The sequence below is a fragment of the Lemur catta genome, chromosome X, assembly GCF_020740605.2.
Source record: "Lemur catta isolate mLemCat1 chromosome X, mLemCat1.pri, whole genome shotgun sequence".
NCBI classification, from domain to species: Eukaryota; Metazoa; Chordata; class Mammalia; order Primates; family Lemuridae; genus Lemur; species Lemur catta.
In genome coordinates this window covers 33,368,755-33,390,805 of record NC_059155.1, presented here as the reverse complement: position 1 = coordinate 33,390,805, position 22,051 = coordinate 33,368,755, and the positions used below count along the sequence as shown (strand labels likewise).

The 22,051-nt window shown below is 38.6% G+C and overlaps 1 protein-coding gene across 1 annotated transcript in view; it reads left to right on the top strand.

Annotated features, from left to right (window-relative positions):
• Positions 1 to 22,051, top strand: part of GPC3 (glypican 3) — a 414,862-nt gene that overhangs the window by 300,074 nt on the left and 92,737 nt on the right. The window contains exon 6 of the mRNA XM_045538900.1: positions 8,707 to 8,827. Coding sequence (XP_045394856.1) covers positions 8,707 to 8,827 — 121 coding nt within the window. The remainder of the gene's footprint in view (positions 1 to 8,706; positions 8,828 to 22,051) is intronic.

Genomic DNA, 22,051 nt, shown 5'->3' with positions numbered 1-22,051 from the left:
TGTTCATTTTCCCTGATCCTAGACCATTCTGACTCATGCCTCAACCCATACTTTACCTAGGACCATACTGAAGACTACGTAGACTCTTTTGTTTCCTGAGTTCTATCAATGTCGGGATGAGGGGATTTGAAGCTTCCCTTAACTATTCATTGCAAGGTTTATTTATTCTTTCTCAGGAAATTCTTTTCAAATATCATTTATTGAACACCTATTGTATGTCAGGCACTGTGTTCATTACTTTCACATAATAATAATAGCTCTCTTACAGAATTTTCTATGTGCCTGGCACTGTTCTAAGCATGTTGCCTATGTTATCTCAATTTACTAACATTCATTATATCAAATAATCCTCAAAACAATGCAGGTGGCATTATTTCCATTTTACAGATGAGGAAACTCAAGCTGAGCGGTGTTTAATTATTTGTCAAAAGTGACAGAGTAAGTGGTGGAACCAACTTTTGAACCTATGTCTCTGACTCCAAGGCTCTTCCTACCACATGACTCAACCTTTCTAAAATGTGTTATGTACTCTCTGCCTCAGTAAACCATGACTGCCAAATTGAATTCAACCTCTTAAAAATAATTGTTGATCATTAGTTTGAACATCAGTTACTTTCATCCCATGCCCTAATGTGTTGGTGAAGTATGTGACCGATTCCCCACCTCCTTGTTCTTGGATGTTCTATTTGGGGACAGTTACAGCTCCATTCGTGTCCCATTAGCAATGATGCCAGTAACAAATTGAATGGCTATTTCTCAGCCTCTCTGGGCCCCAGTTCACCCCTCTGTAAGAGGAGAACCTTGGGATAAATGACTTCAAAGGTCCTTTCTAACTATGATATTTTCCTGAGTTAAAATCTAACTTAAATATAAACTACGTTAAAAACAGGTAAAGATCATTTCCTTTTGGTTTAACTCCAGTGGGACAAGAAAACGTCTGGTCATAGTTCTCTAGGCTAGAAGGACGTGAAGTGAGTTTGGGGTGATTGAATAATAAATCCCTATCACAGTCCTTGCTATGTTACACCCTCCCATTATTGAGCTTTGAATTGCATATTTTTATTTCTCTGTTTTTGTAAGAGTTAAACACAGAGTCTTCTCATTTGTACGTTCCCCTCAGGGACAGCCATCGGAGAGTCCTTTGCCAGCTGAGCTTCCCTGCCCTGGTCAGTTCTCACCACCTTGCCTACACATTGGGCTCTGCATGTCCTGCAATTCTCACAAGAATCACTTTTGCTCTTCTTATTTATTTTTCTCTACCCTTACCTCCAGCCTCCTCTGCAGAGCTTGCTCCTTCAGACTAACATTCAGGGGAGCTCATCTCAGGCATTTTCTCTCTCCCTTCCCCTCTGTGGTGGGGGACTGCGCCCTGTAGCCACACACTCTTCTCCCTGTGGCAGGTGATATCAATTTCTCACTCTTTCCTCGCCATGTAGAAAGTATTCTTTGCTTCTCTGGGTTTAAATGACTTCTTGATTTTAGTCCCTTTTCACAGTGAGGTTTGAAACTACACTAAAAATGGATTCTAATGCAGTTATTCCCTTATATAGCTAATGGTCACTAAATAAGCTATAAATGGGTTTACATCCCCTCTGATTTCTTCCCTAGCTTTTGCTTCCTTTCTACTGAAATCCATTTGTAATTCCTGAAAGGCTTTTGTTTGAGAATGCAGGTACTTCTTGGAGCGTGGTAGATACATGTTTCTAACACTCTCCTGGCTAACATTTGCTCTGAAGTGGTACTGCTATTGCAGAAAATTATGAAAAACATTTTATTTGAATATGTTCATAACTGAGTAAGAAGTTAATTGCCACCATCTTTGTCTTTATTAAGCACATTTACAAATCTCAGCTATTTTCACCTTTGCTTTATTTTTTGTGCATTTATGTAAATTAGGACTGCATCTCAGATAGGAAAAAAAACCGTTTTCTTGGGCCTCTTAATAAGATGGCTTTTTCTACTCTGTGTTCTGGTTTGTTTCTGCAGCTATTTATGCTCTTTAAATTATCATGTTGTTCCACAGTGCTTATTGTAGCCAGAGTGCTTTCCAAGGAAACAATCTGATAAATCAGAGAGTACATGCAATACTGCAGTATTTCCATAAGGTGGCGCTCTTAGAATGTGAGATCTGAAACTTATTTTTAAACATCTATAGCTGGGCAGCAAATTAGACTTCTGTGAAATCAAATATTTTTTGTTGGGAGCTAGTCTTTCTGAGATTTGCTCTCAGACACTTGCCACCATTCTAATGGCTGTGGGAAGAAAGAAAGTGAATTTTATAGCAGCTCCCTGTCCTAAGTCAGTACTAGCAGTGTTAAAAATCGTTAAGCAATTTCTTCTAAATGTGCAACTTGGGATACTAACAATATGTACTGTTAGAAAAGTCCTTCTCTGGGTATCAGTTTCTTCATCTACACAATGAGTGGATTGGATCCCGTGATCTTCAAGGGTGCTTCCATTTAGAATGTTCTACATTTGAAATTTATTGATTTCCTTCCACTACACCATTGCTGTCTCAGCCAGAACAGAAATGGGAAGAAAAATTTGCCCATTTTACGCTTGTTTGACTCTATTCCTCTTCTACAAGTCCCCTCTTTGCTTCAACTGTCCCAAGACAAGCATGCCCAGATGTCCTGTTTTAATTAGTTTCCTTTTCTCTGTATGGCCCTTTGCACAGGTTTTCCCCCTTCTTCACCACCCCCCAATCCCTAACCAATCTGCCTGAACAGAAGCATGTCTCCCTTCTCACATCACAAACAGAATTTTCTTAGTATTGTGGCAGTTATTTTCGTGCTAAACAGATACCAAAACTGGATAGGGAAGAAGACACCACATGTAAGGTGACACTTCAAGCATCATCCATAACATGTCCAGTTAAGAAAACATTAGATTTTGGAGGTAGGACCTTCTCTCAATTTATTTTTTTCTCCTCCACTTGCCAGTATTCATTGCCAGAACCATGTCAAAGCTTCAGGGAAAAAGCAGTACTCCAAAGAGGAAGACAATTTAATTACAGATGAGTATTACTAAGTAGCTAACCCATCGTTAAAATCCCCCCTGGCCAGCAGTGTCCCCATTACTGACACCCTCTGGGCAGTCTGGAGATGAGAAGAATTGTGGCCTGCGGCTCATCTTCATTCAAGGCCAGTCATGAACCATGTGCACCAGAGGCACAGAGCTAGCCTGAGGAAATGAAATGCTAAATTAATTAATTAATGTGAAGCTGCAAAGCTACAGAGATACCCCTCACGGATTGAGGATTGATTCCCTCTGGGCTTGAAGCTCAGAGCATGAATGTTACATGAAATTCCCCAGGGGCTCATCACATATGTTGCTTTGCCATGGCCAAAGTGACAAAGGCTGGGAGACATTAAGCACAACATTATCCTGCAATTGTTTCCTATTCTCCTTAGAGATTTGAAATCTTCAAATCATCATTGGTGTTTATCTAGTGGCATGGTGGTGGTGGTGGTGGTGGTGGTGGTGGTGGATTGTTTATTTCTCTAACTTTAACACCTTATCTCCAAAGAACACAAATATTTCACTGAATGGCCATATTTTCAAATCTCTGAGAGAAGAAACTCCACACACAGGGATCTCCCAAGGGCTTTCAAGGGCAAGCCCAGGAATCTGCTAAGTAGGTCAAGAGAGCTGTTGCTGCAGACTCTGTTAGGAGTCTTGTAGACTATTATAAGTAGGTCATGTGTTGTCCCACACAATGGAGCAATGGAGCAGTGTGGTGAGGAAATGTGAAATATTTAGTTGACAACAATTATCTCTAAGGAAGCAATATCAGCATAGTGGTTAAGAACCCAGGCAGCTGGAAGTGGACACTTAAGGTTCAAACTCCAGCTCTGCTACAGACTGGCTTTGTGACCTTAGGCAAGTGACTTAACGTCTCTGTGCCTCAGTTTCCTCATGTGTAAAAAGGGCTGTGGATAGGGTTGTTAGTTCTTTAGTGCTTGGAACAGTATCTCTCACAGAGAAAGCCTTCAATAACTGACAGCAAAGTACCATGCAGTGTTTTGGTTGATGCAAAACTGACCAAGCCTCTGCCTTCAAAGGCCTCACAGAGGACCTGGGCTGGCAAATGGAATGTATATAAAAAGAGCATTAGCAACTCAGGGCAGTGCCCACAATGCATTTAGACACAAGGGCAGTGAGATCAGGATGAATCAGGAGGGGACCTCAGGTGTATTCAGGGAAAGGTAGCAAGACCTTGAATAATAATAATGTACATTCATATTCACACCCTCACCGATTACTGTCTTTTTGAAATAGGCAGGTTGGAGTTACCTCATTGAAGAGTAGAAAACATATGGGCTGTGTTTAACCTAACAAAATCAGGTTGGTGACCCGATGCTAACCACCTGAGTTTTGAAGGAACTCAAGGGTGACATGTGAATATTGGCCCAAATATGTTTCCTGTCGTGAGAAAGCACCTTTAAGCCAGGACACTGGTGATGGCCAGCATAACTATTATTAACGAGGATTTCCCAGAGGCCCTGAGATGTGCATCTGAGTTAGCCCCACTTTTTATTTTTCTTTTGGTTTGTTTTCTCTTTTGCCTTTAAAAAAATTAACTGCCTGGGGATCTGAAGTACAGCATGGTGGCTATCGTTGACAATACCGTATTGTACATGTGGGGGTGAGGGGAAAGTCCCCCCTCCCAAAGATCAACTCACAATTAAGGCCGATTAATAGGTTTATTTGGCATGTGTGTGGGGAGAATTACAGAGTGATTACTCAATATCCCATTGGGATCCAGATATTTTTATGCACGGCTTTTAGAGGGGAGAGGGAGATGAGCAGTACAGGTAATTCTGTTTAGGGGCAATAAATGGTTGCTAGGGAGGATGAATGGATGGGGAAGCAGATTCATTTGTAAATGATTCTTTTAACAAATTAAATTAACCTGAGAGACAGGTATTATGTTTAAAATGATTTGGACTAGGTCTGGTTGCATTCTTGATCTTCTTTCTTGCAATATAGTGAGATAACTGGGAGGGGAAGGGAAAGGACATCAATTCTTTTCCAAGGGCATGTTAATCTCTAAGGGCCTGAATTCAAAATACCAAAGAGTTATATTTTAGGGTGAAATTTCCTGAACTCCTTCATACACTTGAGATTGAGTAAGAGGGTAGATCTTATATGTTCTCATCACAAAAAAAAAACTATGTGAGGTGATGGATAGGTTAATTAGCTGATTTGTGGTAATGATTTCACAATGTATTCATCCATCAAAACATGACATTGGACATGGGGTAAATATATTCAACTTTTATTCATCAATTCTGTCTCAAGAAAGCTTGAAAAACTTTTAAAAATTAACTGCTATATAAAATTGCATTCATTTAATATTAGACTATAATAAAGATTAAAAATGTTCATAGTAAAAAATGTAAAAGGTATAGACAGATATAAAAAATAAAAGTAAGACTCCCCCGGCATCTCCCTAGTCTCACTCACCAGAAGTAACTGCTATTTCCATTTTCTTATGTATCCATCTAAAATTTTTCTGTACATATTTGAACATATATAGAGTATGTGAGAGTAATGCATATGCAGACCCATTTTTACCGCAAATGGAATCATGCTGTACATTCCTAACCACTGCTACTTGTATCTGTTACAATATTTCTTGGACTTGATTCCATATCAACACATACAGATCTACTTTGTTCTTTTAATGTCTTCATAGTATTCCATTATAACACTCATTGCTTTTACAATTTTGTTCAATATTTTGTCTGGCTAAGGAGACAAGGATAGAGAGATGAGAAACAGAAAAAGATGTTGGGAGTTGGGGGCGAGGTATTGAGATACCTATGGGATAGTGCAAGAACACAGAGTTTTAAAATAGTGCCACCTAAATTTTAGCAATATAGTTGCCCTATAGGGCATCAGTTGGACAAGTACTCTTGGTTACTGCTTTGTGAAGTAAATGAAATAAAGGCAAATGTAAGGCCTAAGTCACAAGCCAGCTCTTCCCAACACTTCTGTAACCAGAAACCATGCTTAATTTACTAGAGTCCTTTGAGGATTTAAATAGCACACAGAGCGGAACAGTGGATGCTATTTCGACTTTCAAAAAGTTTGGCAAGTTTTTAAACCCAAAGCTGTTTTTTTAGAAATGGAGTCACCATGGGAATGGGGAGCAGTGTTTAGTCCTGGCTTCTTATCCATGGCTTGGAGATAAAAAATTTTTTAAAAAGTAGAGCTAAAGGGGCACTTTTCTGAATAGCAGAAAATAATACAGTATGGCCACGCAAGGGATCAGTTGTGGGACTAATTTGATTCAATATTTATAATAGTTTTGGAAGAGGGAGTACAGGGCAAAATTGCTAAGTTGGCAGATGTTTTTACACTATTTGAATGAGGATAAGAAGATTCAGGAAGACACTTGTTTTGTAGGAGTGGGCATAAAAGTGGCCGGCAAGTTGTCATATGAAGAAGTCCAAGGAAATGTCTCTAGGGACACATTTCTGAAGTTCATTTCACAAGATTTGTAATGAGCCTTACCTCTTTATCTGTGAAGAGGGTCTCTACTTCAGGCATCAGCAGGAGTAAAGGAAGAGAAGATGGAATTGGTGGTATCATCAGGAGGTGGATGAGGTTGTAGGAAGATATAAGAGGAGGCTAGTTGTGAGCTGATTCCCACCAAATAAATACTGTTTCTTTATGTTTGTTTAAAAGAGCCCTCAAAGGCAATTGGTATTTGATAATTGTCAATCTGTGTATTCACAAAATAACTTTTAAGGTTAAATAAGCTGAATATGTTAGGTTACCAATTTAGAAGAAATGCAGTCAGATGTGCTTTTCAGCTTCTTTTACCACAAAATATTTTCCTTCTCAGGGGATGACTTTTATTTATGAAAGTCAGAACTAGATTTCCCGACCTCCTCTGTTACCATGCATGTTTTTCAAAGCATGTCCTTAATATTGGCAGATACATTATATCATGGAAAAAGGAGACATCTAACAGAATCCAATTAATATCTTCTGAAGTTGTGAAATTTTCAGTAATAAAGAGATAATGCCCTATTCAACTCACAGTGTGGTTGAGAAGCTCAAATGAGCTGAGTGGTAAGAAACTGCTTTGTAAAGTGCTGTGCAAAAATATAGTAATATTAATTATTCATTGTACTTCATGATTTGGGATTAGAAATACAAATTGACTCAATTCTAGGAATTTGTCTTTTATTGATGTAAATATGCAAAAATCAGTATTCAAGGATGTTCTCTGCAGCATCATTTATATTAGCAAAATATTAGAAATAACTTAATTGTTCATCAGTAAGGGATTGGATAAATAAATGATGATATAGCCATACAAAGGAATAAGAACAATGTACTTCTACATGTTCTGACATGGAAATATGTCCAAAGTGTATGTTTTCAGTGATAAAATGTTGCAAATCAGTATGAATAGTAGGATTCCAAATTTGGTTAAAATTATGTATCAGTATATGTGTGTGAAAACCCCTACAAGTATATATATCAAACTGTTAACCATGGTCCTCGCTTGGAAAGACGGGATGATGGGGGAACTTTTACTTTATGCTTTGTTTATTTCTGGACTGTTTAAATTGTTTACAATGAGATTATTATTTTTGTAATTAAAATATGAATTTGCCCTTAACCCTGACTACCCTACTGTAATTGGAAAAAAGTATATAAAGAGAGGGCAAAAGACCTATAAATATTTCCATTTATTTGAGAAAGCATTCCATTATCAGGATTAGGAGAAAGAAAACAAAAGCTCAAAAATGTTTCCCTCTTTGATAATGGTGTTCTGGTATTTCCACGTGCTGAAAGAGAAAGGAAGAAATAAAATCTGTTTCTTGTTTGTTTGCCTTGTTGTGCAAAATGAGCACTAACTCTGTGTAGAGGTCTGGAACCATGGGAACAACAAAGAAACCACCTCAGTTGTGAATTACTGACCCAGTTGAAGTTGGCAAAACACTGAAAGGCAGAGTTGCCTCGGGTTGTAAATATTCCCCCTTCTCACAATGGTAAGGATGTCCATAGATACCTTAAAACTTTAATTCTGCCATAAAGTCTTATGACTTATCCAGCAAGAGTATGTTAAAACCTTCCCCTGAGCTGGTATTCTCTCTTCTCATGGAGAACATGGAGGGAGGCTGACAGGCATAATTTGTAATGCAAATGGCTAGAGAAAGCCTCCTGAATAGAAAGCCAGCTCCAAGGACTACAGAAAATGCCAGGAGGAGAAAGAGGAGGAGAAGGAACAGGTAAAGAAGATGGAAGAGTCTTTCTCCATCAAATAAGTAGAAGGCTCACTCAGACTTAAGGTCCTTTCCATGTGCTTTACTGGCCGTGACTCTGAACCTCCCCTAGCATAGCTCTTATCACTCTGCCTTATCATTGGCCTTTATTCTTCTAGACTCCCCACTAGGCTGAAAGCACAATAAGGGCAGAGACCTTGTCTGTCTTGTTCATTGTTGTATCCCCAACACCTAGAACAAAAGGATGTTGAATTAATATTTGTTGACTGTTGAATGAATGTTCACCACAGCAAATAGTTTCTACCTGGAGTGGTCTACTTTTGCACCATTGGGGTCATCCCACTAAGAGGTTGAAAAGAGCTTGTGTTTGGCCTGACTGTTGGTGCCTAATACAGTCAACTTTCACTTTGCTTGGGGCTTTCTTTGACAAACCTTTTCTTTGTCTTCACTCTTACAGATACAGCCAAAAGGCGGCAAGGAATGGAATGAAAAATCAGTTTAACCTCCATGAGCTGAAAATGAAGGGCCCCGAGCCAGTGGTCAGCCAAATTATTGACAAACTGAAGCACATTAACCAGGTATGTGGTATGTACAAAAAAGTGGAAATGGCAAAAAAAAAAAAAAAGAAAGATGGATGGTTTCTACTGTTCAAACTGTATCCTTGTGCTTTTGGAGAGGAAGCTGTTATTCATTTTATTCAAAGATTCTGCTGAAAAGGACTTCAGACCCTCAATTTTCATGTTACTTTTAAATTATACAGGCAATATTACAATATGAGAAAAAGCTTAGAAAATATAGGGGAAAATATTTCTTACAATCCCACTACTCTATCCTGTTTTCATTTTTACATGTTCTCTTCTAATATTTATCCAGAAAATCACACTCACATAGACTTTTTACACAATTGAAAAAATACAAGTGATTTGTAGTTCTGAAAATTAATACTATATTGGCAACGCTTTTTCATGTTGCCACAAATCTTCATATTAATCATTTGTCATGGCTGCATAATATTCTATTGAGTATTCATCATAATTAATCAGCCTGCTTTTGCTGGACATACAGGTTGCTTACAATTTTTGCCATCATAAATAAAGTTACCTCTTCATACATAGTACTTAATTCTGATTTTAGATTATTTTCTTAAAATACTGGAGTTATTGGGTCAATGGATATGAGTATTTAAATGCATGTCTCCAAATTACTTTCCAGTGAGAATGTATCAGTTTTCACTGCTACCAGCAAGACATGAGAGGTCCAATTTCACTGCATCCTTGCCAACTTCTGACTCACTGCACAGAGACACCCACAGATTCCCTTGACCTGCACACAAAGTTTTTCCTCTCATAAGGAATTTAGTAACAAGACACAAATAGAAGTTAGTTGTACCATCTGCTTGTGATTGCTTTGTGGCCACAATAAAAAAAAGTGCCACCAAAAAGGCATATGCCAGAGTGACAGTGTTCCTGCCCCATGATCCATGGGTGGGAGGGCCCTGGCACCACTGACTTCTATTTGTAGCTTAGGAAGAACTTAATGAAACAAAAATCCTTATGTAAGGACAGAGGGTTTTGTATAAAGATATTGGCATGATTTCTTTTTTTAATATGAAGTTTAGCAGTGAAATTTTTGTGGTTTTTAGAAAATGCTTAGAAGGGCTTTCTAATAGTGGTATATTTCACTACAATTGTGTTGTGAAAGTATTGACAACATGCTTGTGTGTAACTCCTCCAGTACCTAATAAAGTGCCCTACACTCAGTGAACACTTAATAAATAGTTGTTACTGCTACTGAGCACATGATAATGGCAGTGTTTACATAACTGATCCATCCTTCTGTGAAAGCACAACCTAAGTTCTATCAAGCCTTTTAGATACAGTATGATTATTTCAAAATGCATATCTGAAAAGATCAGAGCACAGACAATGTGAACACTTACTGCTGAACTGAGGGCATGATTGATATGCTTCACTTGGGGACAGTGATCATATTTGTCTTCTAAATCATTTCCAAATTACCCCAAACCAAATGTATCTATGTGGCTCCACGCAACTGCTTAGACCCCAGCACTTGTGAGGCCAAAATCTCAGGGTCCATCATTGTGTCCCTAATCCTAAATGAGGAATACTGTCAACAGGTCTCTCTGGTCAACAGACCTTAAGCAATACCTACTATGTGTTCAGCTAGGTGCCAGGGACTTTGGGGATTCAAAAGAAGTCTGATCCTCTGTTTTTACAGCCTCCTTGGGAGGGAAAACACAAGCATAGGAAGAGTGGTTAAATGAAGATAAAGCGCAGCCGATGATGAAACACCTCAAGAGGCTCCTCAGTTTTGGGTGACATGCTTAGGCCTAGGATGGACTAATCTAGTGTGAAGATTCCAGGGAAGGACAAATGTTAAGATTTGCCATAAGCAAAGAGTAGGGTTTGAGTAAGTAAAGACAAGCAAGGGAGGGGCAGTCATAAGAAAGATCAGACAAAGACCTGTGGGTGTATCCCACCCTAGAAAAAGGGAAAGTTGCGTCGGACATGGGCTCCTATACGATCCAGCAGTCACTAAAAATGTTTATAGCAAGTCCTTTTAGCAAAGGCTTCGGGTACAGTAGAAAGAATGTGGGCTTTGGATCTAAATGGATCTGAATTTAGTTATATATCTTACTAGATATGTGACCTTGGGCAAATCAGTTAACCTCTCTGAGCTTTAGTTCTGCCATTGTAGTATTACAGAGATATTAAAAGCTCCCTTGCATGAGTGTGTGTGTGTGTGTGTGTGTGTGTGTGTGTGTATAATATGCACGCACAAATATAGGTAATTGCATGTGCATGACAGGCACTTAATAAGTGGCAGTTCTGGGGATTATGTTCAGGATTTTCTCTATAAGAAGGACTTGAGTTTGAAAGACAACAGTTTCAGTACTTTTTGCCAGTCTACTTCTGCTGCTTCCCTGGTTTTTGCCACTCTACTTCTGGTCCCCCAGTTTTTTAAGACCCCTTAGATAGATCTCTTCTTTCTCTCTCATCCTTCTTTTCCTTTCTTCTTTCAGCCAGAAAATCTGAAACCAGCTCATAGGTAAGGAGGTGTGTATAGTCATAGTAGGAAAGGTCACCACTACAATTCCTTTTTCCTACCTCTGGCCATAAATAAGCATGTGAACATTTTCAGTTTCCATACAGATGCCATTGAGCAACCAATTAATTCTCATTGATAGACCAGTTTTACCTGTTTAAGTTGAGCTGTTAAATTGGTTAGGCTCCAAACACCCACATTGATTTTTTTTTTCCTCATCTGTGTTGCTTTACATAGCCTAAATACATTTTTTCAGACCTTAAATAGAATTCATATTTTGGCGGTGATTCAATCTAAAAGTGAGATACTTTAGGGGAGTCATAAAGAAGAAAGTTATGATGATGATGATGGCGATGATGTTGATGATGGTGATAATGTGTTGTATTTGTATAGCATTTAACCATATTTCAAAGTGATTTCATGTTCCAAAGACTAACTACTTAGGAAAAAACTCCAACCTGGAACTATATAAGATATAGTACTGTCACAGAATCATTCATTTTAAGAACTCATTGTTACCCTTGGACATTATATCATTTTCACTGTTCCCTGGGAGGAAAGTGATAAATGTTTGTTCTTTTTTTATACTTAGAGAAACTGAGGCAGAAAGCCATTAAAGGCTGTGTAGGCAAGCTGCCAAAACATGCAGTGAGTTCAGTTGAAAATTCAATCAATCATCCAGATGTTGTTTCCTATACACTGCCAAACATCTGGATTCACTGAATGCCTGACTGAATTGACCTAAGTTTTGGTGATAGGGAAGTAGAATCAAGTTAACTTGCCCAAGTTCACATGTAAGTGTAATCTGGGAGTGTAATATTTTTCTAAGCCCCTTGCTTCGTGCTGCATTTATTAAACTACAGTAGCATGCTCCAACATACATATCTATAAATACAGAGATATGACATACATCTATCTATGCATATATGCCCATATGTGTCCATACAGATGAACTGTAGCTATGCCATTTATGAGCACATCCCAAAATAACTCTTCACTTTCTTTCATGGAAATTCTCAGCTGCCTCCTTGCAGGTTATGGTTACTGTTGATAGCACTGGAAATAATATAGTCACTAAGGGAATAAAGTAACATTATTTCCATATTGACAGTCCCACGGTGTAACCTTGAGTTGATGGGTTCAGAGTCTGGCCTGGGCCCCTTTCCTGGGAAGGCCTGCAGGTGTGGAATGTCCTCCCCTCCTCCTTCCAAGCCAGAGTTCATGTGTAACATTCCCACGATTAGAAATGAGGACCTTTTTATTTCCTTTTCAGTTTCTAATTTGTGTGAGGATTTATTGTCTTGTGTTAGGAGAGGAATTGAACTCTTTTAAGTCCTCAGTGCCAATCTTGGAATTTGCTGGGCCATATTGCTTAAAAAAAAAAAAAGTTTGGTTTTTGTGAGTGTCATTCTGCTCCAGGCTCCTGCAAGGAGAGAAGACTCACAAATACCAAGAATGATCACAATACATTCTTACCCATATGATACTCTAGGCCATTTATCTCCTAACTCGGTTTTGTTGGTAACATTTTCTCTCTCTTTAAAAGTAGTTATATAGTTAGTGCTAATTTAGCAGTCCCTAAACTGCTACAGAAGTTATTGTTCCCAAGGAAAATCTAGTCATTTATTGTTTTCCCCATTTCAGTTCAGATTCAGATGAAATTCCAGAAATTGTTTTCCTGCCTGTTGTAAACATTTGGAGCCAGCGCAGTCAATACCTGCCCATTTGGTGTCAGAGCTTTTCATTCAAACTTGGATAAAGTCTCATCTGTTTGGGATGGTTGAAATGTCCTGCTGAATGGTGGGGGAGTGGACAAGATGGCCTCTTAAGATTCCTTCCAGCCGTGTGATTTCATGATTTGTGACTCAAGGTCAGGCTTTAACCCAGCACCCTCTTGTGAACAAGTCTTGTGACTTTATTCTCTGTTCTGTCACTCTTTCTAAAACACCCTGTTCCCAGGTCACCCCTTTCCACTTTGTAACCTCTCATCTTTTCAGAGGTTGTTCCCTTCCCACCAGTCTTCCAGCCTGGGCAGATGGAACTTAAACTTGCCCTTCCCCCATCCAATTCTTCTGTTCTTCTGCCTTGCTCTCATTAGGCTATGAAAACATTAAACTATAAAAACAGTTTTGCATTTATCACCCCTAAGTTTCCCTCCTCTAGGGCCAGATAGGTGGCCTGTCTTCGAATCATGCTAACCATGTGACTCCATATAAATGATAATAGTTCTGCCTTCTGTTTGCATAGCACAGTTCAGTTTGTGAAGCTCTTTCATGAACATTAGATAAATTGATCTTGACAGTGGCTCTGGAGAGGAAAGCAAGGCAGGCATCATTACCTGCATTTACTGGATGAAGAAACTGTGGGCACTAGAAGACTAGTGATGTACATACAGTAAGTGGTAGAGCTAGACCTGGAATCTAGGGCTACTGATTTCATTCTCTGCATTCTTTCCTTCTACTTCCATGAAAACACAGTACACCTGTTAGCAAGATCTGCATATAAAAGTTATACAGGAGTACAAGTAATAGAAACTCCTTAATTTATGGCCTAACAATTTCCAAGAGCCTAATATAGTAATTCCTATGGTCTGAAGCTCTAAAAGTCAGCAGCAAAAAAAAATTAAGCATGTTGCTTACCAAATCTCAATTAAGAAGATTCTTTAAAAAAAAAAAAACTAACCACCATGTTGTATGGTGTGGAAACCAAGGCACTTTGTGGCATGGGTTTGAGTTATACACAGCAGACAAACTTTCTGTTAGCTATCTCTAATTCATAGAATGAAAGACCATTTTAAAATGTAGAGCAGGCAGTAAAATGTCTCCACTTCCATCCCCCTCTGTAAACACCAGAAAAGTATTTTAAGATGCCTGGCAGACTCTGGTATAATGAAGACACTAACTTTTGAAATAGAAAGTTAAAAATTTTTAATAAGTTAATTAGTAAAGTTTTAAGCACCAGAGTGTACTCAGGACATTCTTTAGCATGTGATGTTTTTTTTAAAATCTTTGAAATGAATCTCAGGCATGATGGAAAATACTCCAAGTAACTTGTTTTCATAGTCTTCTCACAATAAAACCAGTGACAGTTGTAAAGCACTGGCCTAGTCCAATGGTTGCTAGAAAAGCCAACATTGATCTAAAATTTCTAAACAAAAAGAGAAACCTTTTGAAAGTCAACTTTAAATAAAAGAGTTTCCCAAATGGAATTATGTCCCAGTGTCTATCACACTTCTTCACATACAACTGACATGGCAGAACTCTAGTAATTGCCATTTATTTCCATATGGAGCCAGAATGTGTGTGTGTGTGAGAAAGACAGAGTATCTACAATGGCATGTTAAAAAGTGCCAATGAATGAATTCTAAGTCACAAAAGGACAATGTGAGTTAGTCTTTAAATACCAGACCTAGACTCTGTGGAGCTAAACATTATTTCATAAAGTAAAAGGGAATTAGCTGATACATTCCAAAACACATTTATCATTAAAAAATCTTCTGTCATTTTGCCTAATAGCCTGAAAAATAATTACAATGTCTGGTGGCTTTGGGGAGCATGTGTTTTTAATATCTTAATTACTATATACAGTTTAATAACACTGCACCAAGAAGAATTCCCAAGTATTTCATATTAAATTTCTTTAAAATGAACTATTTGCTGTATTTAGAATATACAGGATTAAAGGTACTTAAATTGGGTCATGTATTTTAGTCCTTGCATACTAAATTAAATTACTCAAAAATGGAAGATGAGTCAGGAATGGCAAGCCAAAATGTTGTTGGTAGCCATGTTGGGGTAATCTTGATTGAGCAATGGCGGGAAATACATTAACTTTTTTGTTACAGTATTGTTCTCTTTTGTAATATTATTTTTAAATTGGAAATATTGGAAGTGTTAGCTATGGAAATACAAGTTATACCTGTGAAAAGCGAATTCTATCAAACTATACAGGCTACCAGGTTTATGAAGTTAGTAATACTTATAAATTATCTATGAAATTCACAGTGTGTCTCCTGGATAAATGCAGCACAATATTTTTTTAATGAACAGTTACAAATGGCTGCTCTCTACCCCCCATGAACCTTTACCATATGCAGTATATTGGAGGGTGTGTGTGTGTGTGTGTGTGTGTGTGTGTGTGTATATATATATTCAAATACTATTTGAGAAATTCAGAGATAATTTTTTACCTAGATATATTTATGAATATGTATTTTGCCTCTGGACTGTAAGCTCCTTAAGTGTAGGATTATGCATATGATTCTTTGTTTCCTATAGTACCTAATACAGTAGCATATACATTGTAGTCACTCAATATATATATAACTTATTTTTGATCAATCAATTCAAAGGACTCAACCTTTGCTTCCCTCAGTTTATTTCTGAATTTAGATTCCATTTAAGGCACTTTTCACATTTAGTATAAACCAGTTTCTGTGCTAAAGGGCAGGGTTATGTACATACAGGGTCATAGTGTCTAATTCTTTGATATTACAGATGAGGAAATTAAAGCCAAGAGAAGGAAATGACTTGTCCAAAGTCCTACTGCCAGTAAATGACAATGATGGGACTGGGAAAGGAACAGGTCCCTATTCTGTAGTGCCATTGCTCTTCTTTCAAAGGCTCTTATATAATACAAGCACATTTGCAAATATGCAAGCACATTTTCCTTCCACAGAGTACTCCAAGTCAAGACAGAAGCCCATACTTCAGAAGTTCATCTTTGAAACAAAAGGCTTCACAGCATGAGGCATGAACTTGCTAATTATTTATCTCTTATTTTGTATATTAACTAGGTTTGGTCCTAACAAGTATAGCTCAGTGCCCACCACCTCGTTAAACCCACTGAGCAGTTGTTGCACATGGATGGGGAGGTCTTTGCTGGGATCACTGAACCAAAAGCAGGCAAAGTCAGCAGGATCTGTTGCTCGTGGCTTTATGTCCACTCACAGAGTCTGACTCAAGCTGCTGTCCACATTCAGGGTCAGTTATCCTTTCATTCGGATGCCCTGGATTTCAACTCCTCCACCTTCCTGGACACCCTATAATAATTTATCTAGTGCCTCCTCCCTCCTTCCAGAATGGAAAAGTTAGCATCATATTATTCAGTGGTGGGCTTATGTGCCAGATAGCTCAGTTGTTTAGGGCAGGTATTCAGATTGCGTTCCATAGGGAATGTGGGGGAGGTGCTGTGGGGGTTGTTCTGAGTTTCCCATTCCTATTTTAACCAGAGCATCTCCATTTTTAAAAATCTTCTTTACATATTGGTCTTCTAAGTAACATTTCACTTAAAGGGTTCTAACTGCAAAAATAATAACAAAAATCTCAGGGTGCTCTTGAAGCTAAGCATTAATGGTTTAATCCTATATGAGCCATTTCTTCATTTGAGTGTCCATTTCAATGAAGGTACTAAATATGAACACTGCACAAAGAACTCACAGAGTACCCTCCAATCCATATCGGCCTCCTAAAATGAACTGTTGGTCAAAATGGGGACCAAATGAGAGAATGTGAATGGCTTGGTGGTAACATTATTGGAAGTGATGACTGAAGATTCATGTTCTAGTACTAATGAATCAAAAGTGTCTTCTTTGATGCTGATGATCAACACATCTAAGTTTTCTTTGACCATCTCATTAGGATTCTTACAAAATCTGATGGGAAGAAAGTACTGAGCTCTTCTGTCTTGAACTAGCTTGTCTATGCAGAGCAGACACGCTTGCCCCTGGATGGCAGTCCAGTGTTAATTGGCCCAGCCAAATGTTTGGTCTCAGTCCTGTATGCCCATGGTCATTTGAGACCTAACCATCAACTGGATATTTATTTGACACATGATCAGGGATGTTTCCACATTCTGTGTGGGCTCAGTGTTGGTACTTAGTGAAGGTAAAAATGATAATAATGAGGTCAATATTGTATCCCTAACTATATTCTTTCCTTAGATAGCAACCACAGTGATTTTGCATAGCGACTGTTAAGTGGACTTAACAGAGTTCTAATTGATGTCCAAAGTGAAGATTACATTATTATTCATATGCACTGGATTTTAGTGGATAATTTCTTAAGAGTTTTAAAGTATGATCTTCTTTTGTTTGTTTAATAAGTTGATATAGATATTTTGCTACACTTCTCAGAGTAATGTCTATTATGTATTATGGGCAAGCAGCTGACAAGAGCAAAGAAAGCTAAGAAAATGAGGTCCAAGTTCAGATCTTTTACATCCCAGAGCATGAGGATTCTTACGGTTATTATCATAGTATTACTATTAGTAAACTTTGAGGCATTACAATGAATAGAATAAGAGCCAAAAGACTGGGGTCTGGCACGATTTTTTACTCTCACCTTCAATAAGGGGTATAAATTGGATTATAGAAACCACAAACTAGGAAGCCTGGTATCACATCTTAGCAAAATTTTAGACTAGATTCTTGGAGAGCATGAGCTCTCAGAAGCAATCATGCCATGGTGATTACTAGTAGCCACGGTGAGCTCACTCAGGACAAATCAGACCATTTCACCTATGTGTGTGCATGTGTGTATGCATGTACCTTACTGGATCAGAGGAATGGCACAGACATGGTACATCTAGATTTCAGCAAGGTGTTTGACAGAGATTCCTATGATTTGTTTTAAACAAGTAACAATAAATGTTGGCTAAGTGAGCATCTAGTTCAGTAAATGTGTAACTAATTAATTATCATATCTGAAGAGTATTTTCTTAACATACCAGTCAACCTTCCAGTGAGCCTGGGAGGCCTTTAGTTATTTGCTCCGTACTTGACCCTTACTGCATAAAGTTTTTGCCAGTGACTTAACTGAAGACAGAGTAGACAAACTTCTAATATTTAGGGATATTGTGAAGCTAGGTGGGGTTAGCGAATACATAGATAACACAGTCAGGGTCCACAAATATCTCAGTAGGCTGTGGTGACAGGAGAAAACTAGCAAGGTGAAATGTTACAGGGATAATGTAAAATATTACATGTAGATTCACAAACATGAGCCCATAAGCATGATAGGGGAAACCCAGCTTAGCAGACATGTTACATGTTTGTTTTTAGTTATATTGGAAACAGCATTGAGGAACTATAAAACCTTCACTGACCCAAAACAATATCATACAAATGTAGCAATCACTTAGCAGCTCTTTTGACATTGTGGCCATCATTGGCGGAGGGAGCGGGTATATATGTACTTGTGTGTTGGAGTGGGAGAGGAGGACATGGAAGTAAGTGACTAGAAAAATACTCTCCAGCCTGTTTAAAAGTTAGAAAAGGACTATTTTGGAGTTTTCCTTTTCTTTCTTTCTTTCTTTTTTTTTTTTTTGAGACAGGATCTCACTCTGTTGTCCAGGCTAGAGTCCAGTGGTGTCATCGTAGCTCACTGCAACCTCAGACTCCTGGGCTCAGTCGATCCTCCTGCCTCAGCCTCCCGAGTAGCTGGGACTACAGGCTCACGCCACCACACCTGGCTAATTTTTCTGTTTTTTGTAGAGACGAGGTCTCGCTCTTACCAGGCTGGTTTCGAACTCCTGAGCTCAAGCAATCCTCCCACCTTGGCCTCCCAGAGTGCTAGCATTACAGGCATGAGCCACCGCAGCCAACCTATTTTGGGATTGTAACATTCGCTGCTTTACATGATTTTTTATTAAGGCAATACTGCATGTGTTAGCTGTAAAGCCTTACTGGTATATGATTTAGAGTCATAGTGAGAAATTTGAGAGCCACAGCACTAGGTTATTTAGTCTGGGGGAAAGAATAAAAGCTTTAGAGCCAAACAGATCTATGTTTTCTTCCCAGATATGTCACTTTGTGGTTCCTTGGCTTTAGGCCAAATTATTTAACTTCCATATACTCAAGTTTCCTAATCTGTAAAATGGGTATACTACCATCTATCTTGAAGGGTTAATGCAAGGATTAGAAATAATGCATGCAGTAGACACTCAATAAATTATAGCTACTGTTTTTCTTCATATTATAATATGAAGAGTTAGCACAGGAGAAAATCAAGAGTGACCTTTTAAGTGACTTAGGTCTTCGTGCCTCAGTTTATCAATTTATGGAATGGAGAGACTACAACTTTTCTAGTTTGGCATGTTAAGTGATTTAAAAATTCTAAATATGATAATGTAAATTCTAAAGATTCTTGGAAAAATATATCTAGCCAACCTTCGACAGATTTTTGAACTATTTAAAGTTTAGTTTGGCTCAAAGTGACTGAATGGAAAATGAAGATGATAAATTAAGTATATATATATGAGTGTGTTTAAATCAAGTTCTTCAGATTTTCCCAAGTTTGAACTCTGCCCTGAAGTGGAGGCTCTATAAATAAGCAGGCTGCCCTTGGAGTACAGCTTGGAGATCTTACCACATGATCCAGAAGTTCCATTTTAATCTTCAGCCCCACCAGAACTCTTCATGGAAGGATAGCATCAAGTGGAGAGATTTCAGAGCTATAAAGTTCAGGGCAAGTTAATCTGCATTCCTTTTGCATTTTGCTCTCTGGTTGAAGATGGTGAGAGGTTCCTATATTTAAAACCCGGCTGACATGATATCCTTATTGGCAGATGTCTCACAGGAGGTATTTAGAATGATTTTGAGCAGCATATAATATGTTTGTGAGTATGTGTGTATTTCACATGCCAACAGAGCACAAAGAATTCACAGGGCTTGAGGCTACTGAGCTTTCTTGAGACACCATCACTGTCAGCTGTTGGGGTGATGTCACAGATGCTAGGAACACTGCCTAGGCCCAAATTCCCAAAGCTGTATTTTGCATTGCAGAGCCTAGGGCAGACCTGTTTAGTGGGCTCTACCTTCAAAGAACTATGGAATTTGTTAGCCACAGACAGGGACCAGTGACCACTTGTTGTCAGGCAAAAGGAAAGCTGCCCCCTGCTGCCTGAGCTTTTGTCCCTGCCTGGGATACCATGGAAAATGGGGCAGGAATCCAGACTCATTAATGAGCTAATACAAAAGATTAAGCCAAGCTAGAGGCAGTTCGTTATAGCTGCATATGGATTCTTGAAGGCGGTGGAGAGCAGAAAGATCTCCATATTAGAACCCAGTGGTGCTGTTGCCTTTGTTTGCCAGACACAAGTACAGGATAAGGGTATCCCTATGGGGAACAATTTTCCTGTTGCTGACTTCTTTTTTAGTTATGCTATTCTCTGAGCTATTGTGTAGCAGATTGGTTGATCAATAATTGCTTTCTGATAACCCATGGAACAAATTATTATTAAAGCTGCAGGTTTCATTATAAGGTGCTGAGATGGAGCCCGGATCTGAGCTTCTACTTAGTTGAATGGCCTTTGTTCTTGCCTGTTGTTCTTGGAAGTCATTTAAACCATGTTTTACTTCTATGACTCCTTTTCAAAATGAAATTTGTAGGGCAAAAAATAAAGTACAATTTTATATATGTGTGTGTATATATTATATATTATATGTTGTATATATATAATCTCCTCATCACTTATTTAGGAGTTATTTATTTATTGAATGCCCATGTTTTGTGTAGTGTTGAGTTTGGTGGGCTCTGTTAATAAGGACATAGAGAATACCCCCCACATGCATACCTGTCATCACGTATGCATACGTCATCACCATTTGGATTTGTTTATTCAATATTGAGCAGCTCTATGTGCCAAGCACTGAGGGTAGGGGGTGTGGACAAGGATACAGAGATAACTTAAGCACAAGCCCTGCTTTCAATGAGGGTGATGAAAACATACCTACATAACTATAATCCAAGGCACAGTGTAAGTGTCATAAGAGAAATATAAACCAAATACTATGCTAGCCTGGAGAAGGGAAGGATTAATTCCTACCGAGGGAATTAGACAAGACTTCAAAAATAGGAGGTAGCCTTTAAGCCAGGCTTTGAAAGATGAGGAGAATTTTGACATATAGAGATTGGAAGGAAGGATCTTCCTGGCAGAGGAATGTGGTATGAGCAGTGGCTCAAAGACATGAAAGTACATCAATAGCCTTATGTGGCTGGAGAGCTGAGGCTACAGGCCGGAATGGAAGAGGATGTGGAAAGCGAAAGGTGATACTGAAAAGGTGGTACAAAATTTTGGGGGGCCATGAATAGCATAGTAAGGAATCTGAGCTTTACTCTGTTGACAGTAGAGAGCCTGGGAAGGGCTTGGAGCATGAGAGCGATGTGGTCAGATCAGCGTTTCATGATGTTAACTCTGCCAGCAGCGTGGAGGATGTTTTAAAGATCAGAAATGGGAGGCAAGGAGTCCAGTTAAACTTGATAAGGTTTATAAGGCAAAGAAGTGAAGCTTGTTATTAAAATTCATTAACATTCCCTCCCACTGCCTGATGGAACAATTTAGGGGATGAGAACTGCTTTGTCCCTAAAGTTGGCTCAATCATCTTTTGGCCATTAGCCAGAACATAGGAGGGGCTATAGCAGGGAGTGGTTTGGGTCTCAGGAGAAGAAGATTTGTGTCTCTCACAGCAGACTGGTAGCTTCTTCAGGTCCCACAGTAAAGAAAATGAAAAGAAATTTCTAGTACCTGCAGAGATTTGTCCCTCATTGAACCTTAAGTAGAAGTTCTCACAATGAGGTATTTAGATTCCCTGATGAATGTGTTAACTATTACTTTTTAATCAATTTGTTACACACTTTTTTGCAGTCAGAATTCCAATTAAATGTGGCTCCTTCACTGTTGAATGTTGAGTGCCATCCATTCACTGAAGTCTCAAAAATTACCAAAACTGTGAGAAA